This window comes from Capra hircus (genome assembly GCF_001704415.2).
Source record: "Capra hircus breed San Clemente chromosome X unlocalized genomic scaffold, ASM170441v1, whole genome shotgun sequence".
In the NCBI taxonomy this organism is placed as follows: Eukaryota; Metazoa; Chordata; class Mammalia; order Artiodactyla; family Bovidae; genus Capra; species Capra hircus.
Window position 1 is genome coordinate 34,785,138 of NW_017189516.1, and position 14,516 is coordinate 34,799,653.

The following is a 14,516-nucleotide window of genomic DNA, read 5'->3' on the forward strand; positions in this document are numbered from 1 at the left end:
AGTCAGAATTTCTTTCCCCTTAGTAGGTTATGTTGTCCCTTTTATGAAAGTCCTTGACACTTAAAGGGATAAACTTTGTCATCAGTTATATTAACATATTCAACAAGTTCCTTTAAGCAATAGAGTCTTTCAGGAACTCTGCTCTTCTATCACTTTGTAAAATCCTTTTGCAAATGAAATAGTGAGCAAGAAATCAGTAGGCTTCCTTCAATAGATAATTTTAAAAGTCAAAACAAATTTGTTTTTTTTTTCATAATTAAAGTTTGAATTCAGTGTTAAAAAAAAAAGAAAGAAAAAACAACTTGAAGAGTCTTCAATTCTGCTTATCAAAGAGAGCCAATGGATTTTTGAATGAGAAAGAAGAATAGTGGTTGCTAGTAAAAGCACTAAAATGACTTAATCATTACATTCAATTATTTATGTATTTATTTTTGGTGGATGGCTTGTGGGATCTTAGTTCCCTGACCAGATAACCAGGGATCAAAACTGTCCCCCCTGCAGTGAAAGCACAGAGTCCTAACCACTGGACTGCAAGGGAATTCCCAAGTTCAAATTGTATAAATGCTGAAATAAGAGAATGATTATTTCAGTGTCAAAAGAAAGGATATCATACTATTTGAGTAAAATGATGTAGAATATGAGAATTACAGTCAACCCTTTTCATAGAATCATTCATGTTCTGCTTCCATTTTGAATAAACTTTGCACCTGTATACAAGTATATGGGGCTTCCCTCGTGGCTCAGCAGTAAAGAATCTGCCTGCCAAATCATGAGACATGGGTTCGATCCCTGGGACAGGAAGATCCCCTGGAGAAGGAAAAGGCAACCCACTCCAGTATTCTTGCCTGGGAAATCCCATGGACAGAAGAGCCTGGTGGGCTACAGTCCATGGAGTTGCAAAAGAGTCAGAAACACCTTAGCAACTAAGCACGAGCATGAGCACAAGTAAGTATCCACCAAAATTTATATCATCTCTACAAAAAACAGTACATTTTTCTCATTCACTACAAACTCAAAAATAGTGTCTGTAAAAATCATCTGTTTCCGAAATTACATCTGGAAGAATTGAACTCAGAATAGCAAGCCTTTTTCAAAAGAAAACTATCGCACAAGCCAGGGAAAAAACATTTCCTGCATTGTCGTCACATACATCTGCAGCCGTGCTGTAAAAAGGTTTAGATATTTTAGCATGATTTAGACTTACCATTTTGATCTTTGATCATCTTTGTAATAGTAAATGGAGCTGTTATATTTTTTATGATTTCACCCTGGCATTCAAAACTTGTTGCAATTTTGAAATCAGGAAATATTTCCGGTGGTTGTACATTCAGTCATTTGAGCTGAAAGACTGATAACTTCCATATATTTTGTAGAAAGTCATCCAACTTCCACTGTGACTATTCTATCTTCTTCATGTGAATTTCTCTTAATCAGCAAAAGTATTCTTTAGTTTACTCTTTGACACTGTTTAAAGAATCATACATCTCTCATGCTGAGGTGTAGTATTTGTTGGTCTGTAACCAACCTTCCACCATTTTCTATATTGAATGGTCAAGTGTATGCTGCACAAATATCTTTGACAGGACTTGTTTCTCATTTAATAGAGGTGCTCTATTCATAAAACTCATCACTTGTGTGAGTGATGACTATAAAACTCATACACTTGTGTCTGAGAATTTCAAGGTTCAAACACACACAAATAAAATGATAACCCTGTATGTGAGACCGCAAAAGAGACACAGATGTTTAGAACGGACTTTTGGACTCTGAGGGAGAGGGAGAGAGTGGGATGATTTGGGAGAATGGCATTGAAACATGTATACTATCATGTAAGAAACGAATCGCCAGTCTATGTTCGATACAGGATATAGGATGCTAGGGGCTGGTGCACGGGGATGATCCAGAGAGGTGATATGGGGTGGGAGGTGGGAGGAGGGTTCAGGATTGAGAACTCATGTACACCCGTGGCTGATTCATGTCAATGTATGGCAAAACCAATACAGTATTGTAAAGCAAAATAAAGTAAAAATAAAAATTAAAAAAAAGAGAAACTGTGTGAGGTGATGAATATGTTAATTAACTTGACTGTGGTAATCATTCCCCATATATATATGTATTTAAATCATCCTTTTGTATATCTTTAAAAAGTTTTATCTCACACAACCCAAGTATATGCCATTTTGTCAATCATGTCAATAAACTGAAAAAAAGAAAAACAAAAGAAAAAAATTAATGAATGCAAAGAATGCAAGATTTGTAAAGGCTGAATTTGAAAATCTCAAGGCAAAGTTAGTTGATGTGCCTGTCACTCAAAAGTAAACAAGGGTTGAATGGTTGACAGGGTTGTGAACTTAGGAAGTATAAATAGATTGAACTTGGTATTTAATGCAAAAACTTGAACTTCCTGTTTGCCTAAAGGGAGAAGTGTCCTTAAGAGGCTCAGTCTTCCAGAACAAAGCCAGAGTCCATCCTATGTAAGGTTTTGGTTAGCTTAGGGATTCAAGGATGGGTGATCATTCAGAAGTGAAAGTGTTTAAGGATGGACAGACTTTCAGGGGTGATTTTGTTGTCACTAGAGTAAAGCTGCTAAAGACCCACTGACTAGAAGTGATTGGCTGATTTTCTGAAGCCTAGTTCTGTCATTGATTTGCTGTCTTTCAGAAACCGGTTACTGGAGAGAGGCTGTGTTTATGGGCTAATTCTAATAAATGGTGGTTGCCTGTTCACAACTTGGGACTGTCTCAAAAACAACAACAACAACAACAACAACAACACAGGCTTTTTCTTTTGTGAAAATTTCCTTTCTTTCTTTTTAAAAAACTTTTTATTTTGTATTGGGGTATAGCCGATTAACAAACAATGCTGTGATAGTTTCAGGTGAACAGCAAAGGGACTAAGGCACACATATACATGTATCCATTCTTCCCCAAACTCCCTTCCCATCCAGGCTGCCACATAACATTGAGCAGAGTTCCCTATGCTATACAGCAGGTCCTCGTTGGTTATCCATTTTAACTATAGCAGTGTGTATATGTCATCCTAAACTCCCTAACTTTATCCCTTCCCCCAGGAGGAAGGATGGGGGGAACTTCCTTTCTTTAATTCTAAATACCTCCCACCACCCCTTTTGCTCTTTGCTCAGCCAAACCTGCAGGAGAGACCAGGTCTTTATTTGTGGAGGTATGCTTTTTAGCTGCTGCTGCTGCTGCTAAGTTGCTTCAGTCGTGTCCGACTCTGTGCAACCCTATAGATGGCAGCCCACAAGGCTTCCCCATCCCTGGGATTCTCCAGGCAAGAGCACTGGAGTGGGTTGCCATTTCCTCCTCCAATGCATGAAAGTGAAAATTGAATGTGAAATCGCTCAGTTGTGTCCGACTCTTAGCGACCCCATGGACTTGCAGCCCATCAGGCTCCTCCGTCCATGGGATTTTCCAGGCAAGAGTACTGGAGTGGGTTGCCATTGGGCTAGTGTTGCCTAAAGTGATTTAATACCAATGACTGTGGTTGAAAAACATCTCTGACTGCTGAATTTTTGTTACTTATTGGAAAAAACTGAATATAGGACATTTAGGGTGTCCTGACAAAGTCAATGTAGAATGCAAGACACAATCACATAGAGGAGGTGTTCTGTACGTTCAGGATGGCTGACAGCCCTAGATGAAGTCCACGGCTAAGGCAGGGTCTTCTAGCACCAAGCTTCCCCGGCAGTGTTCAGGGGGCACACGAGAGTTCTGTGGGCATTAGGGTCCACAGTCCCAAGGGGAAGAAAGGGCTGTCGGCTTGCAGCCCCACTTGACCCAGACTGCTCAGCCTTACTTATGCGCATGAATTGGATTTCTGGAGAAAGCTTCAGCTGGAATAAGTGGTCTCATGTCAAAAATGCTCATGTCCACTGTCTGGAAGTTAGATTGAACATTCATCATGGAGTGTCAACCTTCAGAGACCCATGCTCAAAGCTGACTTCAACACCCTGTTCTGTATGTGGAGAGAAACTTGAGTTACTAGAGAGCTACTAGCTGACTGAAACAGTCATAACAGCAGATAAGGAAGTATCTAGGGACTGGTGAGGAGTATAAGGGCAAACTTGGACAAGGGTTATCAAGAGTAGAGTCTTAAAGGGGACCCAAGATAGAAGAGGTGAAATTGAGCAATTAGGGTATTTAACTTTATACGCTGCTGCTGCTAAGTTGCTTCAGTTGTGTCCAACTCTTTGCGATCCCATGGACTGTAGCCCGCCAGGCTCCTCTGTCCATGGGATTCTCCAGGCAAGAATACTGGGGTGGGTTGCCATGCCCTCCTCATTTAACTTTATATATAAGGCACAAATACACAGGCATATACAAAGGCATAGATATATGCTCAGAAAAGTAAGCTTAAGGAAAGACAGGAAAAGTTTCTCTGATCGGTGGATTTCTGGGTACTTTCCCCTTTGAAGTTCTTCCTGGATTTCTTAAGCTTTTGATTTTAATAAACTATGTAATTCGGATTTCCAACGGTGTTTTTGGAAGAGAGGATGACTTACTATAGCATGTGAGCTACTATGTTCACAACGCTTGATTTTATCTAAATTTATGGCTTTAAATTACCTCTACTAATGCAGCCAAAACGAATCTGCACCCTGGGCCCTTCCCCAGATAGCCAGGCCCACATTTTTTGCTGCACATCTTTACCTGGACAGTCCGCAGAACCTTAAGGGGCCCACACTGACCTCACCCATCACACCCTTCCTCATCTCTGCTTCTCACTCAAATCACCACCAACTCTCCCTCCTCCTCTATTTCCAATTTCCTCTAGTCTCTATTCTCCAGTGTCAGTTCAGAGGAATAGCTTCAATTTAGTCAGGCAAAATTCTCATTATAGATAGCCTCTCCCCACACAGTTTCAACATTCACTGACTACCTCAAACTCTCAACTCTGTCTCCTCCTCACCATCCTCAAACAGACAGCTTGAGTTAAGCTGTCTAACACTGGTCTCCTGTTCCATGCCATTGTCACTCTCTGTCAGACTATAATTAGCTTATGTTCCAGCAGGGACAGTCACGTAGGGTGAGTGTAAGATGAGAGGCTTTCCTCCCAGCAGTTCTCAGCTCCTTATTTCCTTTTGCTTTGTTGATGAAGTGTTTTTCTTCAAGGCAGAAGTTGGTATTTAACCAGAGAAGTAGAACTAATAGAGTGATGCCATATACCCTTTACCAGTTCCCCTGAAGAGCAGTGTCTTGCAAACCCATAATAACACACCAGGATATTGACACCAGTGCAGTCAAGGAGCAGAACTTTATCATCACCACCAAGATGCCTCATGTTGTTCTTTTTATATCCACAACCAATCCCCTGCCACCCACATTCCCTTCTTAATGTCCGACCACCATTAATATGCTTTCCATCTCTGTAACTATCATTTTAAAAATTAATATAAATGGAATCATACTAAGCATAATTCTTTGGATATTCATTTGGGTTGTTGCGCTTATCAATAGTTCATTCCTATTTATTGCTTGCGCTTAGTCGTGTCCAACTCTTTGTGACCCCAGTAGACTGCAGCCCTACAGGCTCGTCTGTCCATGGGAATTCTCCAAGCAAGAATACTGGAGATGGTTGCCATGCCCTCCTCCAGGGGATCTTCCCAACCCAGGGATCAAACCCAGGTCTCCTGCATTGCAAACGGATTCTTTACTGTCTGAGCCACCAGGGAAGCCCATGTATTGCTTAGTAGTGTTCAGTAGAAAGGATATACCATAGTTGCTTTAAACTTTCATCCATTGAAGGACACCTGGGGTTTTTCGAGTCTTTGGTTATCATGACTAAATCTCCTATAAATAATTATACATGATTTTTGTTTGAAAATACATTTCCATTTCCCAGGAATAAATGCTCAAGAGTGTAATTGCAAAGTTGTATGGTATTTGTATTAGTATATTTAGTTTTATAATAAGCTGCCAAATTCTTTTGAAAGCAGCCATACCATTTACTTCCCCACTACCAACATATGAGTGATCCAGTTTCTCTGCATCCTCCCCAGCATTTGGTCACTCTATTTTAGTCATTCTAATAGTTGTGTAGTGATAGCTCATTGTGGTTTGAATTTGCCTTTCTCTGATGGCTACTGACTTTGAACATCTTTTCAAAGATCTGCATCTCCTTGGCACCTTACTTGACATCTGCTTGTCCTCTTCAGTAAAATGTCGGCTAATGCCTTTGGCCCATTTTCTTATTGTATTGTTTCTCTCTTGTTGAGTTTGGAGAGTTTTTATATAGTCAAGATGTTAGTTCTTTTCAGATAATATGGTTTGCAAATATTTTCTTATAGTATATAGATTGTGTTTTCATCTTTTTAAAAGAGGTTTTTACAGGACAGAATATTTTAATTTTGGTGTGAGCCAATTTATGAATTTTTACTTTTATGATTGTGCTTTATAGGTCAACACTGTCAGTCTAACCCTATATCCTGAAATGCTTCTTTTATTTTCCCCTAAATGTTGTATCATTTTAAGTTTCAAATTTAAGTCCATGATGTATTTTGAGTTAATTTTATGTTATAAAATGTGTTTATGTTTATGTGTATAATGTTAGGCTTAAGTCAAGGTTACTTTTTTTTTGCCTATGAATATCCAAATGCTCCAGCACTGTTTGTTGAAAAGGCTATATTTCGTACATTGAAGTGCTTTTGCAGTTGAGAAAAATAAGTTGGGCATTTCCTTAGGTCAGTTTATTTCTTGGTTCTCTATTCCTTTCTGTTGATCTGTTTGTCTGTCCCTCTGCCAATACCACACATCCTTGATTACTGTGGCTATATAATGTTTTAAATGCTGATTAACAGATTCCTCCCATGTTATTCTTCTTTATCAAATTTTTTTTTAGCTACTCTAGTTTCTTTATCTTGCTGTGTAAATTTTACAATAAACTTGGTTGGATTTTTATAGGAATTACAATAAGTATATCAGTTGGTGAAGAGTTGTCATCTTTACTATATTGAGTCTTCTATTTCTTGGGTATTGTATGTCTCTCCACTTATTTAAATCTTCCTTGATTACTTTCAGAATTTTAGTCTCATTAGTCATAACCATTCAAGTCCTGTACATGTTTTTGTAAAGGTACATTTAAGTATCTGATGTTTTTTTTTTCACATTTTCTAAGTGATTGTAAATAGCATCAAATTTGTAATAGTGGTACCCACAATTGCAGTTGTTTTATATATGTTTACCTTCTGTCTTATGACTTTGCTGAACACACTTCTTGGCCCAAGGAAGTATTTTACTTTTTTTTTTTTTTGGTAGATTCCCTGGAATTTTCTAGGCAGAAAATCATGTCATCTGCCAACAGTGATGGTTTTATTTCTTCTTTCTGGTCTGTCAGCCTTTTATCGCCCTTTCTTTCCTTATTCACTGGGTAGTATTTCCAGCATTATGTTGAACAAGAATGTTGAGAGCAGACATCCCTTCCTTATTCTCAGTGTTAGGGCAAAAGCAGCCTTTCACTGTTTAGTATAATGTTAGCTATAGATTATTTATTTATTTGTTTTTTGGTAGAAGCTATCGACTTAAAGAAGTTATACTCTAATCCTGTTTTTTTCTGAGTTTTTATCATGATGGGTGTTGAATTTTTTCAAATGCTTTTCCTTTATCAATTGTTGCTGCTGCTGCTGCTGCTGCTAAGTCGCTTCAGTCATGTCCAACTCTGTGCGACCCCATAGATGACAGCCCACCAGGCTTCCCCGTCCCTGGGATTCTCCAGGCAAGAATACTGGAGTGGGTTTCCATTTCCTTCTCCAATGCATGAAAGTGAAAAGTGAAAGTGAAGTCACTCCGTCGTGTCTGACTCCTAGTGACCCCATGGACTGCAGCCTACCAAGCTCCTCTGTCCATGGGTTTTTCCAGGCAAGAGCACTGGAGTGGGGTGCCATTGCCTTCTCCGTTATCAACTGTTAGGATCATGTAATTTTTCTTCTTTAGTTGGTTAATATAGTAAGTTTAGCCTGATTGATTTAAAAAGTTTAATCAGTCATGGATCCCTGCAGCCCTGCTTTTATGGTCTTTCAACTGACTGAATCAGGCCCACTCAGATTATCCAGGAAAATTTCTCTTTAAGTCAACTAATTAGGGGTTTAAATTACATCTATAAAGTTCTAATTGATGAGTTCTCCAGAAAAGCAGAACCACTGGGAGATTATAGATAGATAGATGGAAAGATAGGTAGAAAAAGAGACCAGAGGGAGACAGAGAAGAGAGGGGAAGGGAAGGGAATGGAAAGAAGAAAAAGAGACTTTAAGGAATGGTTCTTGTGATTATGAAAGGTAGGAAGTTTAAAATATTCAAGATGTACCACCAGGCTGGATACCAAGGAAAGAGATGATATTTCAGTTCCAGTCCAAAAACTGTCTGCTGACACATTTCCCTCTTGCTCAGGGGAAGTCATTTTTTTTTTTTTTTGGTTTGGTTTTTTTTCAAGCTGATTCAGGCACATTGTAGATGGCAGTATGCTTTCTCAAAATTCATCAATTTACATGTTACTCTAAAGCATATACTCCTGGAAACATTCAGAATAAGTTTTGACCATGTATCTGAACACCATGGCCCAGCCAAGCTGACACATGCAGTTGAAACCATAAATTTAACTATCATCAGTGGTGTCACTGTAACACCTACATTAAGTGATTGATTGAATACATAGGGACTTTGGCCGGGCTATGTTAGGTTTTTGTTTAACCTAATTAGGAAACAGGGATATATAAATTAAAATAACTCTATGACAAATGGCAAAACATAATGTCTGTGAGAATGCATTCACATAGATAATTGGTGCAAACGTGAATTGGTACGGCATTTTTAGAATGAAATTTTAGCAATATTTATAAAAATTGAAAATAATAATACTTTCTACTTGAATATAGGTTACACACAGCTATGTCTTTTAAAAAGTGCATATTTTCCAAAGAATTCATGTTCCAAAATGCTTATTTCAGTTCTATTGGTCATAGCATAAAGTGGGAAGCAACTACATGTCTAACAGTGGAAGAATGGTTAAGTTACGGCACATTCATGGCAAGTCTAGGTAGAAGTTACAAAAGTGAAGTAGATACATATGTCCTGCTATGGAAGGGTCCTTCATTTTATTAGTTGATCATTTATTAATTGACAGAGGCAAGAGGGAGAAGAATATATACATCACTACCTATGTATTAAACAAATACAATGTATGTTTATTAAATACATTTATATGTGAAAAAACCTAGAACCAACTTTAGCACATCAGATTGTTCATAGTGGTTAACTCTGGAGAATGGCTGAATTTTTGAGAAATATTCTAAAGAGTGGAATTGTGATTTATTTGTCTTGTTAGAATTTTTTTCTTTGCAAGAAAGCTCTTTGTACTGATACCTTAGTAATTGGAATATTTAAATAAGTCTGACAACAGAACTGTGCTACCCTGGTGGTTCAGATGGTAAATAATCTATCTGCAATGCAGGAGACCCAGGTTCGATCCCAGGGTCAGGAAGATCCTCTGGAGAAGGGAATGACTACCCACTCTAGTATTCTTGCCTGAAAAATCTCATGGAGAGAGGAGCCTGGCGGGCTACAGTCCATAGGGTTGAAAAGGGTCGGACATGACTGAGTGACTAACAGACAACAGCAGAACTAGTAGCTGTGATTCAGTGAGATAAAACTCTCTTAATCTGAAACGTGAAAGGCTTAAAACAAGAAGCATTTACTGCACGTAAAGTGGATGAGGTTGGCAGGGACTCCCTGCTGTCAGTTGAAGTAGAGTTCCAAGCTTCCAGCTCTTGTATGTCCATCTCAAGACAGGTTCTCCATGTTTGCTGCCAAACAGACAAAAAAGCATGCAAGTGTCAAACTGGTTCTCGTGTGTCTTAGCCTGGAACTGACAAATGTCATTACTTTAGCTTCTATTTCAGTGGCAAGGGCTACTCACACAATCCTTTCTAGCTATGCATGTACTTGGCAGTGTAGTATTTCCAGGAATCTAGGAAGTAGAGGAAGCCAGGATATGGGTGAACATTTGCAGTCTCTCCCACAAACTGTTAGACAATCTGTGTTCAATACAGAGCAACTATTATATAATTTGTTATGACAGCAACCCTTTTTGTTTCTTGAAGTTTCTGAGAAGTACAAATTCACCTTGCAATTAACCAGCTTTTTCAAGAGCCTAAGATGTGATAGGTGCTAATAAAGGATGCCATTTCATTTTCAAAAGGGGCCTGAAAAATATCAGTATGAAAGGTTCACCCTTCTTCACTCAGTAATACCTCTCTACACTGCTCTTTGAAAGAACCTCTATCATCTCAGTAGCCTGAGCATTTTCTTCTTTCTTTTTGGTGCATGTTCAATATCTTAACTTGGGAGCCCCTCCTACATGTCACCTGACTGAAAATAATGTAACATTTTCATCTGTGAAATGAAAATGTACAGGTGCCATTAGACAACCTGAAAACTAGCATTTTCTTCTGGGGAGTGTCCAGAGATAAAAGGCAGTGGAAGGATGGTGAATTATTTTTCTTTCTTTTAAAATTAAAGCTAGCATGACTGCCAAGGAACCATTTTCCACCTTCTACAAGTACTGCAGAATTTGTAGGAATTCAGCTTCTCTAGATGTTTGCTTATACAGTGATTTCCATGGTGTTTCCTTATCTACCATTTGTGGAAGAGGATTTGATTTTTGACCACATAAGTATTCTCACATATAAATACATATGTCCAGTTTCAAAGAAGACACTAGTAAACTCCTAATTCAGATATCAAGTATTTGTTGCTCAGTCGTGTCCAACTCTTTGTGATCCCATGGACTATAGCTTGCCAGGCTCCTCTATCTATGGAATTCCCCAGGTAAGAATACTGGAGTGAGTAGTCATTTCCTTCTCCAAGGGATCTTCATGAGCCAGGGATTAAATTTGGGTCTCCTGCATTGCAGGCAGATTCTTTACCATCTGAGTTAAGGCTGATTTGAAAAACCCCTTTCTAACTTCAGAGTTACATGGTGGAAACCAGCAGGTTCTGTGCCTAGTCATATTCTACTATCCAGTGTATTTGGAAAATGCCTCGAGTGTGATAAAGATGCCGATGGAGGACGATCACATTTCTAAAATTCACTGTCCAATGTGAACTCTACAAAGTAAGGGCTGTTGCTCTCAGAGGGATCCCATGATGAGGATCCATCAAGAGATGACTACAGGGAGTTGGAATATTCCATCAGGATGAGGGCAGATGATTCTGGGCTGTCTATTCCACTGGGAGCAGGACTCAGTGTCCAGAGCAATTAAGAAACAAAAGGTCTATAGCTGGGAGGAGTGGGCCTCAGGTGGGCAACAGACACTCTCTAATCAGGGGTCTTGTCCCAATTCTACCACATATAACTCTGCCATACGAACTTGGGCATATTGCCAAGCTCTGTGAGCCTTAGTTTCTTCATCTGTGAAATGGGACTTATAAGCCCTGTGTTGTAGGGCTGTTGAAATCCATGTGCTGAATGTAAAACAACTAATGCACTGTCTTTAGTACACTGGGTCTTTAATGATTAGCAGTTATTACTATTATCTTGACCTCAGACCCTAACACCCTCTTTATTGGGATTTATTTATTGAGAAGATGTTAGGGAAAATGCAATACTCTAGGACATAGTATACCAAGTCAGTTAAAAATGGTTATTAGCAAGAAAACCTAAATCAGTTTTCCCCTTTAGAGCATATATTATTTCTGTTTTGGAGTTTTGTTAAACTGAATGCACCTCAAAGCCCCTAGAAGTTGTGTAGAGGAGCACTCCTTCCATTCCCACTCAGCTGCCCTTCTACCCAAACCACCCTTATTTTCATTTACTTTGCCCCTACCAAAAATCTTCCCTGGTAGCTCAGATGGTAAAGCGTCTGCCTACAATGTGGGAGACCTGGGTTCGATACCTGGGTTGGGAAGATCCCCTGGAGAAGGAAATGGCAACCCACTCCAGGACTCTTGCCTGGAAAATCCCATGGACTGGGGAGCCTGGTAGGCTACAGTCCATGGGGTCGAAAAGAGTCGGGCACGACTGAGTGACTTCACTTCACTTACCAAAAATCTAGATCTCACATTTCTGTTGTTCACTTGCTTAGTCGTGTCCAACTCTGAGACCCCATGGACTGCAGCATGCCAGGCTTCCTATCTCCTGGAGTTCGCTCAAACTCATGTCCATTGAGTCGGTGATGCCATCAACCATTTCATCCTCTGTTGTCCCCTTCTCCTGCCTTCAATCATTTCCAGCATCGGAGTCTTGAACCCCATAAACAGTATGAAAAGGCAAAAAAGATCTCACACAGAGGTTTATAAATTACACTCAAGATAATCTCATTAAAATGTCCTTTGAATGGAGTCAGTTCTGGCTCTCTAAAAGCAGCAAAAACAGTGCTATCCCAATAGCTGGTGGCACTTTAAGGGAACATCACTCTGTTTCTCAGAAACTCCTTGACGACAGTGTACATAAAACAACTAGCTTGTGTACTGTGTTCAGGTGCACTGCTACATGAGCACAGGGCAAGTTCCATTCCTGCCCAAAGTACAGATTTCTTTGGCTTACCATAATACTATGTTCAGTGCAATAAGTTTCAGGTTATTAGCTTCAGACTCAGATACACTGGAGAGTCTGGCTCCTGCTCACCACTTCCATGCCTCACCTTGCCCACCACTCAGCTTCACTGAACCTTCCACTGAAGTACTTATGGTTTCTCAAGGCCCCAATATGCCTCGTCTCAGGGCATTTAAACTGACTTCTGTCATATGGATCCTCCATCTTCTCACTCATTTTTCCTTGTCCTTTAGGTCTTAGAGAATAGCCACCATCATCTTTATGTAACTGCTGCTCCTATATGCTAAAATACTATGGATGGGGATTGGGTCTTACTTATCCTAATGTCCTCAGGACTAGTGTGGTGCCTTTTGAAGAGTAGCTGCCCAATTAATGTTTGGAGTTAATGTTCCTTTTACATCTTGAATGAGCTAAGCAAATCCAAATATATGTATTTAATTTTTTTGTAGAACACATTAACAGAAAAAAACAAGCCAGGAATTGACCATTTTTTACTTTTTATTGCTATTTATTGACTCCAACTATCTTACTGCTGCATTCTCAGAAATTGCCAAGGAAATTCCTGGTTTCCATTTATTACAGAATAACAAATCTCTTACTCTTAAATCTGAGGAACAGTAATAGATGTGTAAACAATGTCATTCATAAACTTACATTCTTATGCTCATAAATCCTCTTGTTAAAAGAAAAAAAAAATTGAAAGATGCCAAAAAGAGGTAAATTTCCAACACAGTGAAATATAAGAATACACAGGTGTTATATACTTTTTCCCCTAATCCTACTCCACCCTTCCATTGTTTTCAAACATTGACATCCCTTTTTAAGAACAAAGTGCAGAGTCTGCCTCAGTCTTCAGTAAGGGTAGGAGAAACCAGAACTTGCACTGGCCATGGCACTTGTGCCGGCCGCAGCTTCAATTCTGGCTCGGGCTCGCTCTTCCTCATCTCTCAAAGCCTCCTCGTACTGAGATGGGAAGCTCTTGGGGTTGGTCCCATGGATCTTAGCCAAAAACTCCAGCAATTTCATCTTGCTGACTTCAGCATGGGCTCTAGGACCCCACAGGAATTCATAGCGAGGGGGATCACTAGTGGGCACCTGCTGGTACTCCAGATACCTTTCCTTCACCAAATCACTGGTGATGAGCCTTCTCGGTTCCCCAAAGATGAAATGCTTCCTCCCAGAATATACATCCATCATATTCAGCACTTTCCAGACTTCCTCCTCAGTGGCGCAGTTCCCCTTCATGAAGACCACTCCCAAGATAATTATCAGGAGGCCAGTCTTGGGCATGCCCTGTTGATCACTCAGCATTCCGTTGTAAGTGAGATCCAGCTTGTTAGCAAGGGTATAGCTATGGCTGATGGGATCTACTTCCTTCACATCAAGGCCAAAGACCAGCTCCATGCGCTCAGAGGCACTCCTGAGAATCTCAAGGAAGTCATCCTTGTACTCTTTGACAACATTACCAATCATGTCTGCCTTTGTGACCGGTTCTCTCATTTGATATTTTTGCAGCAGGAAACTGATTAGCAGTTCCACCTTTTCATCTAGAAGGTCTATGTGCAAGTTCTCAAGGTCTGGCAAGGATTGCAAAGTGCTCGATTGTTCCATCTCTTCTTGGCTAGCGGAACCCCCATCTGATTTTTCCATCTCTTCCTGGCTGCTGGAACCCTCTGTTGATCTGCTTAATGAGGTGCCTGTGGTGACAGTGGAGGAGAAGGAGGCACTCTGAGAACACTGGGAAGAACTGGGTGTCCCAGAAATAGAACTGTCCTTCATGGGGCAGGGTATCAGAGAAGAGGAGGAAGAGGAAGCCTCATTCTCAGCCTGTGTTACCTGTGCACCTGCCAGGCCCTGGGTCTCCCTGTGTGCCTAAAAGTATTGCTCATGTGGGAAGCATGGACTCTCCTCATTATCAGCCATAGGTGGCAGCTGACAGGAGTGTCATCAAG

At 40.0% G+C, this 14,516-nt stretch overlaps 1 protein-coding gene across 1 annotated transcript; it reads right to left on the bottom strand.

Moving 5' to 3' along the window:
- Positions 1 to 9,791: 9,791 nt before the first annotated feature.
- LOC102189470 (melanoma-associated antigen B10-like) lies at positions 9,792 to 14,214 on the bottom strand. The gene is made up of 2 exons (XM_013976569.1): positions 13,443 to 14,214; positions 9,792 to 9,901 (listed from the first exon to the last, which is right to left on the bottom strand). Exons 1-2 carry the CDS (start codon positions 14,212 to 14,214, stop codon positions 9,792 to 9,794), a joined length of 882 nt encoding a protein of 293 aa, XP_013832023.1.
- Between the last annotated feature and the right edge of the window lie 302 nt (positions 14,215 to 14,516).